At 41.2% G+C, this 13,930-nt stretch overlaps 1 protein-coding gene across 2 annotated transcripts in view; it reads right to left on the reverse strand.

The window, feature by feature from the left end:
- Positions 1 to 466: 466 nt before the first annotated feature.
- ANK2 (ankyrin 2) overlaps positions 467 to 13,930 on the reverse strand; it is a gene marked incomplete at both ends in the record, with an annotated part of 237,407 nt that continues 223,943 nt past the window's right edge. For both annotated transcript variants that reach the window (XM_082837746.1, XM_082837745.1), the window contains 8 exons: positions 467 to 650; positions 3,822 to 3,913; positions 6,280 to 6,462; positions 7,467 to 7,631; positions 7,743 to 7,826; positions 8,322 to 8,414; positions 10,737 to 11,025; positions 12,659 to 12,941. In XM_082837746.1, the coding sequence (XP_082693872.1) occupies positions 467 to 650; positions 3,822 to 3,913; positions 6,280 to 6,462; positions 7,467 to 7,631; positions 7,743 to 7,826; positions 8,322 to 8,414; positions 10,737 to 11,025; positions 12,659 to 12,941 (1,373 nt within the window). The remainder of the gene's footprint in view (positions 651 to 3,821; positions 3,914 to 6,279; positions 6,463 to 7,466; positions 7,632 to 7,742; positions 7,827 to 8,321; positions 8,415 to 10,736; positions 11,026 to 12,658; positions 12,942 to 13,930) is intronic.

Here is a 13,930-nt window from a genome sequence, read left to right on the forward strand (position 1 = left end):
CAATTCCTAGAGGCTTTTATTCCGTGATGCCCAGTGTAGTTACGACAGGCAGTGGTTTTAATATGTTGTTCGTCTGAGCATTTTAGCTATATATATTGTACACGGGTATCTCTTTGAAGGATTCCTAGGTGTCGTCATTTGAAGAGGTCTGCAGGTGAAGTTCTTCTGTTCAATGGATTTTCATGGAGCTTGTGCAGAAGCCAAGAAGAATAATGGAGGTGGCCAGGTCCCAGGTGAGCACAGACACAACAAAGGAGTGGATACAGCATCCAGGAGGAAGGATGCTATCTTTGGTCACAAATTAGCTTACAGTTAGAGAGGATGGGGAAAAACTCAAACAAAATGCAGTGTATATGCTAAGGGTGGAAATCCCATTCATCAGGCCAGTTAGTTCACTCCTCTAATGAAACGGGAAGTTGCATATCGAGTGAATGTGTGGTTTCTGGTGTGAGAATTGGACAGCCTCTCATTTGGCCTCTTGCTTCAAGTCCTCCTTGCAGAAATGCCGAAGGAGTCGCTTGAGGTCATGCTGGAGGTCGTCCTGGTCTAGTGCTTCTGGGACATCCTCCAGGTGCTCCAGGTAAATGCGTTTTCCATGCTGGTCCTTCACCACAGCCCTCTTCTGGGTTCTAGCTTTACTCATTGTTGTCCTGGAGGAAAACAGACAAGAGAACATTATATTCTTTCTTCACTGCTAAAAGGCAGCCACTACCTTTGGTATAAGAGTACCCATGATACGAAAGTACTGCTTACTGTCTTAACCTCTAGATATTTCTACACTGCGCTATTAGTAGGACAAGTATAGCCATCTTTTCCCTTCTTCCTTTTAAACATGGTTCTCCTATCTGAAATGACTCATGAGATTTTTAAAATGTATTTTGGAACAAGGAGTTTCTTTTAAACCTTTAGGAAATATTTCAAATAAATGAAACCGTGCTTTCATATGATTCCCTCAAAAAGTAATTAACCACACGATCATTCATGTTTTGGTTAGGAAAGAACGTGGCTCCTCCTGAAATAGCGATTCCATACGTAATTTTTGACAGGCTAAGAAAAACAGTTTTTGATTTAATTTATTTAAAATACCTTAGCTGCCAGCTTAATCCTTAGAGTACTATCCAGCTCAAACTTCCCGAAAATGTCCTAAGAGAACTTTCCCATGGGATATAGGTCTTTAAAAACTGGAATAATATTCTATCAGCATAAAGGCAGGTGACTACCAGCAAGAGTTGCAGGTTGGCCCAGGCCTCTGAAGCTTCATCCGGAGACAGTGGGGAAGGGAGAGGGAAAGGAAAGAACCCACCGAGAGACACATCCTTCCTCTGTCTTCCCAGAACGCAAGTACTGGCCCACTTTATACCTCCTACAGCTACTCAACAGTGTACTGATTTCTTGGCCCGTCATCAGACTGGCCATTACTTGAGAAAAGCGGCTCTGACGTACTATTACGTCGGTACTATTATTTTCCTGCATCCTTTCTTGAAAATGATTATACTGTGATTTGTTCCCTCTCAGTTCTTCTCCCTCTCTACTTGTTTATGTATTTACTTTTGGTTCCATTGGATTTTCGTGGCTGCGCGCAGGCTCTTCTCTAGTTGTGCCGAGCGGGGGGCTACTCTTCGTTGTGGAGCATGGGCTCTAGGCGCGCGGGCTTCAGTAGCTGTGGCGCACGGGCTTAGCTGCTCCGCGGCATGTGGGATCTTCCCGGACCAAGGATCGAACTTGTGTCCCCTGCATTGGCAGGCGGATTCTTAACCACTGCGCCACCAGGGAAGTCCCTTCCTCTCTACCGGTAAATATAATTCTTCATTCCGCAAATATGTGGTGAACGTGCCTTATGGGCCAGGTACTATTATTATAATAACAAGTAAGGAAACTGGATCTCAGAGAATTTAAGCAGTGCTCCAAATGAAAAATAATCCAGTTACTACGAAGCGGGGCCAAAAGTCAAAGCTTCCAGAGCTTGAATCTGTAACCATGACACCATGCAGCCTTGCTTTATACCACCATCAGAAGGATCAGTTTTCGTAGCTTTACCCAGCATTTTCCTTATAGATTCCTAGTGTCCAGAAGCTGGGGGCTCTGCCCATGGGCTGCCCTTAGCCTTACTCTACCTTCCAACACCTCTATGCATTTCTTAAGATCACCTTGACTTTTAAAAAATGGCTGACTTCAGCCAGAACTCTCCTGGCTTTCCTTTGGACGTCTTGTCTCCTACCTTCTTTCGTGTTTTCTTACCTCCCCTTTCCTTTGATTCTACATGAATTATTTTGTATCTGAAAGCAAACTTAAATTTGTTCCTTTTGATAAAAAGGTCAAATTTGGTTCCAGTGGTTGAAATCAGATTATGTTTTCTAACTAGTCAGCATCCACATATATTTTTTTCTCCCCAAAGGCAAATATCTGACTATCGCTGCCAAGAGCTAGTAAAAACCTCTATGGCATTAGTGTCGGGGGATAAGCTTCTATCATAGGACACTCCCTGGTGTTTTGTGCTCACACATGTAGACGAATATATTTATGAATACGCATATGTATGTGACTCAAGCAGCGGGTATGATCAAATGTCTTCAGCGACATATAAGATAAAGTGTTGCAGATCACAAATAGACTTCCATGACTAAGCAGCTGTGGAACTGGATTGAGATGTCTATATCCCTAGCTTCGCAACTCACCAGCTGTCATGGCGAATTTTGGATTAATTGATCTCTAAATCTATTCCCATGTGAAGATCTCATGATGCTAGGGTGTCTGTGGTTTATGTGGTTCCATATGAATGATGGAGTAAAAGACTTAAAAAGTTCGGAGTATAGGAAGCACTTTATCCTTAATTCATATATAGCATTTTTAAAGTTCTGTGAGCAATTACTCTCTTTTACATTCCTAGCTGGGGCTGTTTTTCACATGTGGTTGGAGGGTGGAATCGTGACAGAACCTTTCATTTCACTGTTCTAATTATTATGCTCTACAGGCTAAACATAGTTTTGTAGAGTACTATAAATGACAATCTTTCTCTTCTTTTCAATGAAGTGAAAAGCACAACAGTAACTTCAGTTTCCATTGTGTCTTTTCACTGCAAAGCTGAGAACATTCTGTCAATCCTCACAGTGCTGCTAGAGGCCCAGAGAGAGGTGAGGGTATAGACCAAGGCAACAGTGCCGAAGTTTACACATCAAATAGGTGATGGGGATGGGGGTGGACTGGAAAGCCTCATAGCTGGTCCCTGTTCATATGCACAAATACGAGCTGCTTACTGCTTTTAGGATACTTTCTTAACTTATCAAAGCCCCTGGTTTCAGCCTCGCTAGGTGCATTGAGGTTCAAACCTCATGTTATTTGCCACTCACGCTCATGTTATGTGCCACTCACATGCAGAGTCATGAAGCAGCTTGTTTAAAACAAAAACAAACAAAAACACCATGTGCCGTTCAAGGGAATGATTACCAAGAGCTGAAGGCAGCTGGTCACAAGATTAGTTTGTGAGCAATTGATTAGATTCCTCTTACTGTGCTGGGCAATGGAATATCCCAGCTGCTTGGCCTCAACGAAACTGATGACTCGCTGAAACCCAGGGAGCGACTGTGTAAACAGTTGTCTGACTATCATCATGCCTTAGTATTACATTTAAAGCATCAAGAGGACACTTCAGGAATGACACAGCGACAGATGTACCACTTGACCAAAGTCTTACAATGCAGGGAGAGTCTGCAGTTTCCAAGGGGTTTTAAGGTAGATGCAGGGGCTCTATTTTTCTTTTCTTAAAATTGGAAAACTTTTTAAAGGTGTTAGTTGGCAAAGCATCACCCCATGCTAACCCAAACCTTCTAAGTATTGATCCATCCTCCTTCAGGATTTCATTCTCTACTAAACTGGGGGAGTGGACTTTCATGTGGCTACCTGTGTAACTCAGAGCCTAAAGTAAGAAAAAAAAGAAAAGAAGACAAAACCCATCATAAACCATAGACTGTAACATAACCTATTATTCTGCTTAAAGAATAGTATAAAAAAACATGCTTGAAAGGATAAAGAAAAACAATTCTTAGGGGCAGATCTAATTATTGAGTTTTATTTAGCAAGTCTGTTAAATTTCTCCCATTTGTGAGGGAGATTTGTTCTATTGATAATTATTTTACAATTCTTGCAAACTATACTGGTTGACTTCTACTTTCGTGCTTGCCTTACCTGCATCCTTTCTGCAGTGAAGACTCTAATAACAAATACAATGAATAATGACCAGAGGCAAAAACAAGCAACGGACAAATAAGGCCCAAAGTGTATAATCAGATAATACATCTTTTGACTGTCCAAGGTCACCAGCTGTCAAAATGTGAAGAACTAAAAGTATTTAAAATAAGGTATGCTCTTAATATCCCAACGCATTCATATATAATCTCAATGCACATTGTGGGTATAAAAGAGGACATACATGGAACATTTAACTTCAAAATGTTTCAATAGCAAAGAATGTTTCAAAGATGTTTGCACATGCCCGCCATCCCTTAGGTGAAACCTTTGGCACCAGATGTGTTTTAGATTTCAGATTTTTTTTCCTTTTGGATTTTAGAAAGGTAATATGATGTATATACTGTATATTCTAATAGCTCAGATAGGATAGGGACAGCATCCTGTAATCAAAGCCATCGATATATCAATAGCAAAACATGAACATTCACTCTTGTAGAATAAAAAAGACTCCCAAGTCATTACAGCCCCATGTCAGTTCACATTAAGTTTTATTGCCAAATTAGCTTGCTACTAACTTATAAAACTTGTTTTGGTTTTCAGAATGTTGGGATTTTTTTTTTTTTAAGATATGGAAATTTATTTCAGATGATCTTCACCAGCACCATAAGTTCCATTCCCTGGATCAAAATTCTTATACCAACATTTTGATATCTTCAGTGTTCCACATCCAGAATTCAAAATAGAAAATTGTGACATTTTATTCAAATTGGCTGCTCATTTATTGAAAAGACCTAGAATGTGTAGTTTGAAAAACATTCTAGACAATAAGCAGCAGCCTGAAACCCTCTTTTAACTGGTGATATAGAAACAAAATATTCAATATTATATAAAATAAGCCAATTCATTTTTAATTGCAAAATGCTAATATAAGGGTATCAATTATGGCATTTGTAGCATTACCAATCTATTAGTTGTGGGGTTTTTTATTAATTTTTATTGGAGTACGGTCACTTTACAATGTGTATTAGCCTCCACTGCACAACAAAATGAATCAGCATATACACGTACAGATATCCCCTCCCTTCTGTTTTTGTTTTTTTTTGCGGTGCGCGGGCCTCTCACTGTTGTGGCCTCTCCTGTTGCGGAGCACAGGCTCCGGACGCGCAGGCTCGACGGCCATGGCTCACGGCCATGGCTCCGTGGCATATGGGATCTTCCCGGACCGGGGCACGAACACGTGTCCCCTGCATCGGCAGGCGGACTCTCAACCACTACGCCACCAGGGAAGCCCTATCCCCTCCCTTTTGGACTTCCCTCCCATTTAAGTTACCACAGTGCACTAGGTGAGCTCCAGAATGTTGGGATTTTTGAATTGTAATAAGTGTTTGTGGATGTCACTGTGGACCTGTTTCCTAATTATTGAAAATCAGAACTTAACTAATAAAAGATACCCGAATTTTCTTTAATGCCTATCGTTGGAAATATCTGAGAATATTAGCTAGCAAAGATAATGTACAATACCTCTTTCTTTCCCTTACTAATTGGGAGTGCAAGTCACTTCTGGGACTTTTAGGCAAGATGTACAATCATGTCCCGACTTCAGAGATTCTGATTCTCATTGAGCTGAAGCGAATCCTGGTCATATGGATTTTTTCTTTTTTCTTTTTTTTTGCGGTATGCGGGCCTCTCACTGTTGTGGCCTCTCCCGTTGCGGAGCACAGGCTCCGGACGCGCAGGCTCAGCGGCCATGGCTCACGGGCCTAGCTGCTCCGCGGCATGTGGGATCCTTCTGGACCGGGGCACGAACCCGCGTCCCCTGCATCGGCAGGCGGACTCTCAACCACTGCGCCACCAGGGAAGCCCCATATGGATTTTTTAAGGTGGCACAAATGAACACAATAAGTTGAGTAAAATATTATTTCACTGTATACATTATTCAAACAGGAATTCTACTCTCTTGAATTATTCTGCATCCTTCCATGAATACATGTATGGAATGACACAATGATAAATGATTTTCTTCTCAAACACAAAGCACACATAAAATACCCCCCCCCCACACACACACACAGACAAAGTGATGATGCTTTATACCTCTTCAAAGTCATCTTTGGCTGAAGGAAGATCAGTGGCTAAACTAGAATCCCCCAGATGCTTCTCCATCCTCTCTCCATGTACCACAGTTGTTTTAACAACTTTGCTGACTCTACGGCCTTCCACTGGTTCAGCCTGAAATTGTGAGGTACTGGACAAAATGCTGGGCTCAGACAAAGTTACCTGATGAATGAAGGACATACAATATACAGTTTCTGACTGCCAAAATGTAACGATGATGAATTTTTCTATGTTAAAAAACACATTACAACGGTATATCCTGAAAACAGCATTTTGTCAACAAGAAGCAGTTAGAAGAAAACTCTAGAATCAATTGGTAATATCTATATTATGACTATATGTACACAGTACCAAATCAACCACTTAATTAGTCACTTGAACGAAAATTGGTCAGGAAGCTTCATGACTGAGAAATTGACTGCTCAGTGCAGTGCAGACATAGCACCCTGTGGATGAGCTCTCTTTTCCCATGTGTAAATGCTTTGTTTTGACATTATGGAGACAAAGTTAACCTCCAAAGGAGGAACCGTCAGAGCTATGAGAAACTGAAAATGTAGACTTTTAGAGAACCTCATGTGTATAATAATTACATTTTGAGGATGTGAATGAATGCGAGATGGTGAGAATCTCCCAAATGACATGTCAAAGAGAGTAAATATGTTTCTGAAAGAGGGAAGTAAAACAGAAAGAAAGAAAACTATAAATCAAGTGAGTTTCTGGATCCTGATTTCAGTGACTCTGAAAAGCAGAAGTTTGGAAATCAAATATTTCTCTAAGGTGCCCTACAGAAGGCTGCTGCTGCCTACTGGGCAAAGCACCACGGTGCATTTGCACAAGTTTTCTTCAGAACCTACTGCTTGCCAGCCGATGGGATTGCTGTCTTTTAAAATTTGACTTTTGGATTTCTGCTGCAGTCAACTGAATTAAAGAGAAAGTAGAACTAGAAAGGACCAAAGACAATGAGTATGATGGTTACAAATCTCACTGATGGTTACCTAAAAATTCCACAAAATCACGAAGAAAAAAAATGAATGTGTAACTAAACGAAGACTGCCTTATAAAGGGGAGAAGTGAGGCCAATAGGAATAAGCAACCTCGTCCATCTCTTGTGAGCTGTATCTTACACCTCTCCATAAAATCAGTTCTGGAGAATCAGATGGTCTCACCTCCGACTGTTCAGTGTCACTCTTTAACACAATGCGCTTTATGACTTTGGAATAGCCATCCCCTTCCTCAATGTTGATGGGATCCTGTGGTGTTCCCTGCATCGTAATCTCTTCTTTCTCTGTGCCATCAGAGGAGACGTACCGCCTAATGATTTTCCTAGTAACCTGGAAGATATTTTATTCACGTATCTTGTTTTTGAGTGACAGTGCCAGGGTACTGATACATTTTAGACAGGAGGCTTGAAATTAACCACGGTGAGATACTTAAGATAATACCTTCTTTACCACAGTGTGTCCCTGCTCATCGATGTATTCTTCTTCTGTGACTGTTTCCGGGGGTATGTCAGGCATATCATCTCCCTACATATTTGAAAGAAAAGGGTCACTTCCATGTTTGGCATCAATGCTGAGGAACTACTCCCAAGTGCTTACAATGCCAGGAATGTTAGAAAATTAAAGGGGCTTTGAGAAGCATTGCTGAGATGCCAAATCCTGTTAAGTAGTATGTTTAAAAGAAAGAAAAAAAAAAGGTGGGTAATAACATGCTAGAGAACCTGACCAAAGTCAGCTCAAACTTAAACAAACAAGCAAACAAACAAAAAAAGACAAGCCAGAGGTGAGGTGGGTGGAACTGAAGAGGCTAAATCTTGCTCTTTGCTCTCTTGGAGGTAGGGGGTGAATGTCATTACCGCTGCATTTCTTCAGAAACAGAACTTAGAAGAGTTACGGGATCTGCTTTCTGAAGGCCATGCACTACCTAAGGAGCATGCCAAGCCCTCCGTTCTAGGTCAGTCACTCTTGAAGGGTTACGGGGACAGAACTGTCCCGGACGTGCAGTAATTTAACAGCTGGTACCTGAATAATCACTCGTCGGCGGACAACCCTGGTAGTTAGCATCGCTTCCTCATCTGAGCTGGCCTCCAGCTCACCTAATTCCTCTGTTAGCTCCTGGTGGAAGCATGGAAGCACTTTTTTTTTTATCATGCTAAGGAATGTCCTCACTACTCGTTTCTGCTTTAGCTCACACCGGTTTCCGAAAGCTTTATTCATGGTGATTTTGGTGGAAAAGCCAGCAGGAGTGAAAACAGTGCATGCTGGGCTCAAACTTCAGTGAGAAAATAGCTTTTTGTTCTTTGAATGAAAAAAACAAATTCTGGATTCTGAAAGCTGTCTGAGCACCCATCTGTCAAAATCCATCAGAAGAAACAAGCAGCTTGCCCACATTACATCTTGGACCCAAACTCCTGGTGAATAACCAAATGGAAGCATAGACCCTAGGCAGCACGATAAATACTTGTGAGCCATTGCCTCTTGGGCTTAGGCTTAGAATGATCCAACCAAAGGTATAGAAATGTCTTAATTCTTGTGGCAGAACTTTCTGCAGGAAGTCAAAGTTTCCTGTAGTTATTATCTGGCCAGTAGTACATTTCCCTACTGGCAAGACAGAGGAAGGAAGACGGGCTACGAATAGTATTAGACTCATTTTGCAGAGAAGTTGAGGTGCAGAGGCCAATCCAATTTTATGGGTCTGGCCCAAAGCCAAAGCCGGAGCTAAGAACATAACTTTAGATTAAAACATATGTCTTGGGAGCTATATATCGAATCACTCTTTCGTAATGGAATGCTATTAAAAAAAGGAAAAGAAAACTCAACTAAATTTTGTCAACATAGTTTAAAAAACCGCTTATATTTCTATATTCTTTCCTGCTAAAGGAAAACATGTAAATTTTAAAGCAAATTATTCTTTAAATACACTTAGGAATCTGCTGCCTAGAAATATGGTCAGCAAGAAAAGTGATTGAAATCGGACCCTCAAGTCAGGGTCACGAGAGGATAAGGGTCAAAAGAGGAAGCTTAAGAATTGGAAATTCATCAAGAGTAAGTAGAACAGGCCCATATAAATAATGTGGAATACAGGACAACTTGTCAAAATTTATTTACATACACAGAACAGATTAAATATATGAATTATCCAGATAACTGTCTCAAGCCTACGCTTCAATTAGCCTATAGATTCTTAGACTAAAATTGGCAACTTTTAAGTCCAGACAGCACCTACCAAACATTTTTACTAGGATTCATTTAAGCCAAAAACTTGGAGATGAATAATTCTATACAAAGGCAAACTTGGAATAAAAATCCATTCATGGGATGAATTCATTACTTAAGATAACTGCCAAAATTTCGAGCAGTTCTCATCTGCCTGGACCTCCGCTAATTTTAAACTATGATTTTAGATAAATCCTGCTAGCAGATATCACACTCATAGTGAACAAAAACAAATGTAGATGTTAAGCCCAAAGATATGTCTTATCACTTTCTCCCCCAGAGTTTTAACTATTTTATAAAACATTCTTTCTTAAAAGATGTATATTCATGCTTTAAAAATACTTCGACATATGTTTTTGAATCCAAAAAGGAAAAATATATCTAATTTAATCCTCTACAGAGTTACTGGAATGCAGATTCTTCTCCCTCTCCTGGCCTCCCTGGGATTCATTCTGATTCAGGAGTCCTAAGTAGGGAGGGATCAAGCCCTCCAGTTAAAGCTGAGGGATATGAACCATTCAGACCAGTTTTGAGAATAAATGGTTTAAATGAGTTTCTCCACCTCTCTTCACAACATCAAAGCTCACTTAAAGACAAAGGAAAGACTGATGCATATTCACGCTGCTATCGATTTTCTGACATTTAGAACCAGCCATCAATTTAGGCATAATGTCCTTTTCATGAGTCATTCTTAAAATAAATATAAGGAGATTTCGCTTGGAAATAATCCTTCCTCTAATGAGAAAAATTTGTTTTGGGAGTAAACCCCGCTCAGTATCCACAGTTTGTGTGCTCATCACCTGACAGCACGGACCTAATGAACAAGAGTGCAGGTTCCAGCAATTTCCCATGGCAGGCCGACTTACTTACCTGAGGCTCGGTTAATTCCCCTCACTAGTCTTCTTTATGCCCAAGATTACTAATTTTGAAAAGCTACATCTGGTACATTGTTTCACTCCAGGGTTCATTTCTCTTAGCAAAAGGGTTTCCATCTATAAAATTAGGGCTGGTGGTCAAGTAGCTAGAAATGGAACCATGTATCATCTTTTTCTAGATTCACCGGTTCTCAGATTTTAAAAGGGATTGAGGGCTTCCCTTGGCCCAAGATAATTAATTTGGCAAACCTTTCTGTGAAAACATAAGCCACCAGAGAAATGGAAACTGGGAGAAGGTTTGTAGCTTTGTTACATGTGGGCAAGGAAATAGAGGAGGAGATATTACCTTTTGAAAAGCAGCATCTTCATCGAGCCTTTCAAAGGCTTGTGGCTGTTCATCGGCTGACTCCACTATCACGAGGCTGGTTTTTCGAGGCGAACTCTCTTCCCTACGTTCTGGGGGCTCTTCGGGTTCTTGCACAATGGGAGAGTCTCCCCGCTCACTTGATGTCGGGGTCTGGAGATATGGCCTCTCCTCCTCAGTAGGGGTGATTTCCTCAGGTGTCTTGGTGGGAGAGCCAGATGCTGCCATAGCCTTTTGAGTCTCTGACACTTCTGTCCCTGGGGTTGTCACACTGAAACAGAAAAGCCCAATTATACCATGAGAGCATATGCATTTCCGCCCCTGCTGATGCAAGGGATTTGGAAGGAAAGATGGAACTTGTCTTCACAGTCCGTGAAAGTCTAAAGAGGTTTTGTAAATTTGGCTAAGAAATGAAATGTGAATAAAAATTATATGTAAAATACAGAATACGGTTACAGCTCATTGATCTAGCATTGATTGGGAAAAATGTATTCTAAAATAATAAAAATTATCCTCAAATGTATTGCCATTTCCTAATCTCTACAAAGTAGAGATAATTAATAATGAGAGATATTAATAAATAATAATTTCATCTTTCCTTTGATAACTCAAGGTAATATTGATGATTTGAGGAGGTATATATAGCAAAGATCTATAGACAATAAGGCTTTTGAAGCAAGGATCAAAATTTGGCAAAATTTCAAAAAAGCAATATATAAACCCCATGTTAATATAGTTACCATAGTCATAAACATAGGGAGGTTCTTATTATCCATCCAGAAAACTGCGTTACTTGACAGGAAGATCTGTTGGCATTGAAACTTTTTCTACTGATATAGTTTGGAGATAAGCAATGTAATCTTTATAATACTCCTAAAAGAAAAGAATTATCTGCTGTTCTGCTCCCTCCTTCTAATTTTCTGTCACTCCATAGATATTAAATGCCCAAAGTGCCTTTCTGATAGCCCCTCTTTGCTTCCCATCTTTTTCTCTTTCCTTCTCTCTTTTCCTGACCTATTCTTTATGCTCTCCCCTACAATCTAAAGGTAGATGGGCGAGGGGGCAGTGCTCCGTGGAAGAAAAGCTCATTTCAATACCCCTTTCACCCTTTTCTCAAGTTCCAGTGACTCCAGCACAAAGCTCACTCAAGGACAAAGGAGATGCTGTGTTACAGCCTCCTGACACGCTATTCTCACATTTCAGGGCTGGGACATGCTTGCCTTTCTCATGATCTGGTTGCTTTTTCTAGACAAGAAGTGTCATTTATACAACTCTTTTTTGCCTTTGCTTCCAGAAAGCCCAGAACTTGAGTTCTAAGCTGCAGCTTCCTTTAGGCAGAAGCGCTCTAGACGACTTCTCTTTATTCCCACCCCAATCCCTAACGGCCTTTCATTCTGTGTGAGTAATCTGTGTTGCATTTCTATTTTTATTGCTAGCCACCTCACAGCTTTGTTGAAACACACAAGGGCTGCTTCACCTACACTGTCACTATTCACCTTCTGAACCAGCCAGGGTGTGACAGGCACATATACAGAGAAGTGAGGTGCAGCAAACATACGAGTAATAACTGTGTGGTCTACAGTTTCAACAATGGTTTCACAGGCATCTCCGTGACCTTTGAGCCTGTAAGATGAATAAGGTGTATATTATTATCACAATTTATAGACGTGGAAACTGAGACTCAAAGGGCTTAGGCCTTTGCCCAAGGTCATGGAACTGGAAGTCGGCTCAAGCAGGCTTGTGCCACACAACACCGTCACAGTCATGTCTCAAGTACTTTGCTTTTTTTCCTGTAGTTCTGAAAACTATCTGAAAACGCTTTACGCTTGTATACGCTTGGCACCCTCTGCATATTGGCTTGTGTCTTTGGAATGACACCGCATAGGCTTTCTTTTGGAACTCACAAGTATTCCTGCTGTTCGAGGGCTGACTCTTCAGGCAGGTCTTGCATTTTCCCTGAGAAATCCTGTTGAACTTGTTCCTTGTGAGTCTGGGGAAGCAGCTCTGTTGCTGAGCCGTCGCCCTCAGTTTTGGAGATGCTATCCTGAAAAGTGGAGTAACCGACAGAAATGTCTTCCTCCGAGACGATGGGAGGGTGATCGTAGGACCCGTCCTCCTTAGAAGCAGTTTGCTCCTGCTTCTGCTTGTGCTGGGCGGTGCAGAGCTCCTCTTGAAGTACTGAGAACCCTACAGGGGAGAACCATTTAAATTAAGTATTTATTTGAAGCTAAACTATATTAAGTGCGTATTTATTAAGCAACTACTACATGCCATGTCTGTGATCAGTCATGGTTACAAAGCTGAAAGAGGCACTGTGTCTGCCTTCAAGATGCTGACCATCTAGGGAAGCTCAGGCAAGTAAGAGATAATCAAATGCAGAGTGACTGGGCCACAGGTGCCGGTCAATGAATGCCGGGCATCCAACTCAGGGTTAAAGAATCAGGAAAAGAAATGCAGAGGGTATGGCATCTTAAGGAGGCCTAAAGATAGGCAGGTATCAACTGCGACAGTTGAGGCATAAATCCACATGGTAAGAAGAGCATTAATAATAATAATAAATAGCTAACACATTCTGAATATTTACTATGTGTCAGGCACCATTCTAGGTGCTTTACAAGTATTAACTTGTATTAAACAACACTCTGAGGTTAGTACTCTTTTGATGAAGGGTCTGTTAGGCCAAGCTAAGGCATTTCATATAGCAAGGGCAATAAGGAGTCACTGAAAAACTTTCGGCAGAGGTGTGATTGACCTTCATCTATCTAGTTATTCACTCAGTAGATATATATTGAGTATCAACACTGTAGTAGGTGCTGTTAGATGCTGGATATGTAGCAGTGAACAAGACAGAAGAGGCTTCTGGCCTGACTGAACTTGCATTTCTGCAGATTCCTATTTCTGAAACCAGGGTAAAGGTACAAAGAAAAGAGGGTCAGTTTTTTAGATAGATTTGTTGGAAAAGGCTCCTCTTAGGAGCTGATACTTGAGCAGAGCCCTGAATAAAGTGAGAGAAAAAGGTACCGGGTGATCTTAGGGAAGAAAACCACAGAATGCAGGGAAGAGGAAGCACCAGAGCCTGGAAGCCTGAGAAGGTGTAGGGTGCCCAGGGCACAGCCCAGAGGCCAGGTGTCTGGGACTTGGGAAAGAGGGAGAGAGATGGGAGATGGGCCGAGCTA

The sequence above is a fragment of the Leucopleurus acutus genome (assembly GCF_964270905.1).
Source record: "Leucopleurus acutus genome assembly, chromosome: 4".
NCBI lineage: Eukaryota > Metazoa > Chordata > Mammalia > Artiodactyla > Delphinidae > Leucopleurus > Leucopleurus acutus.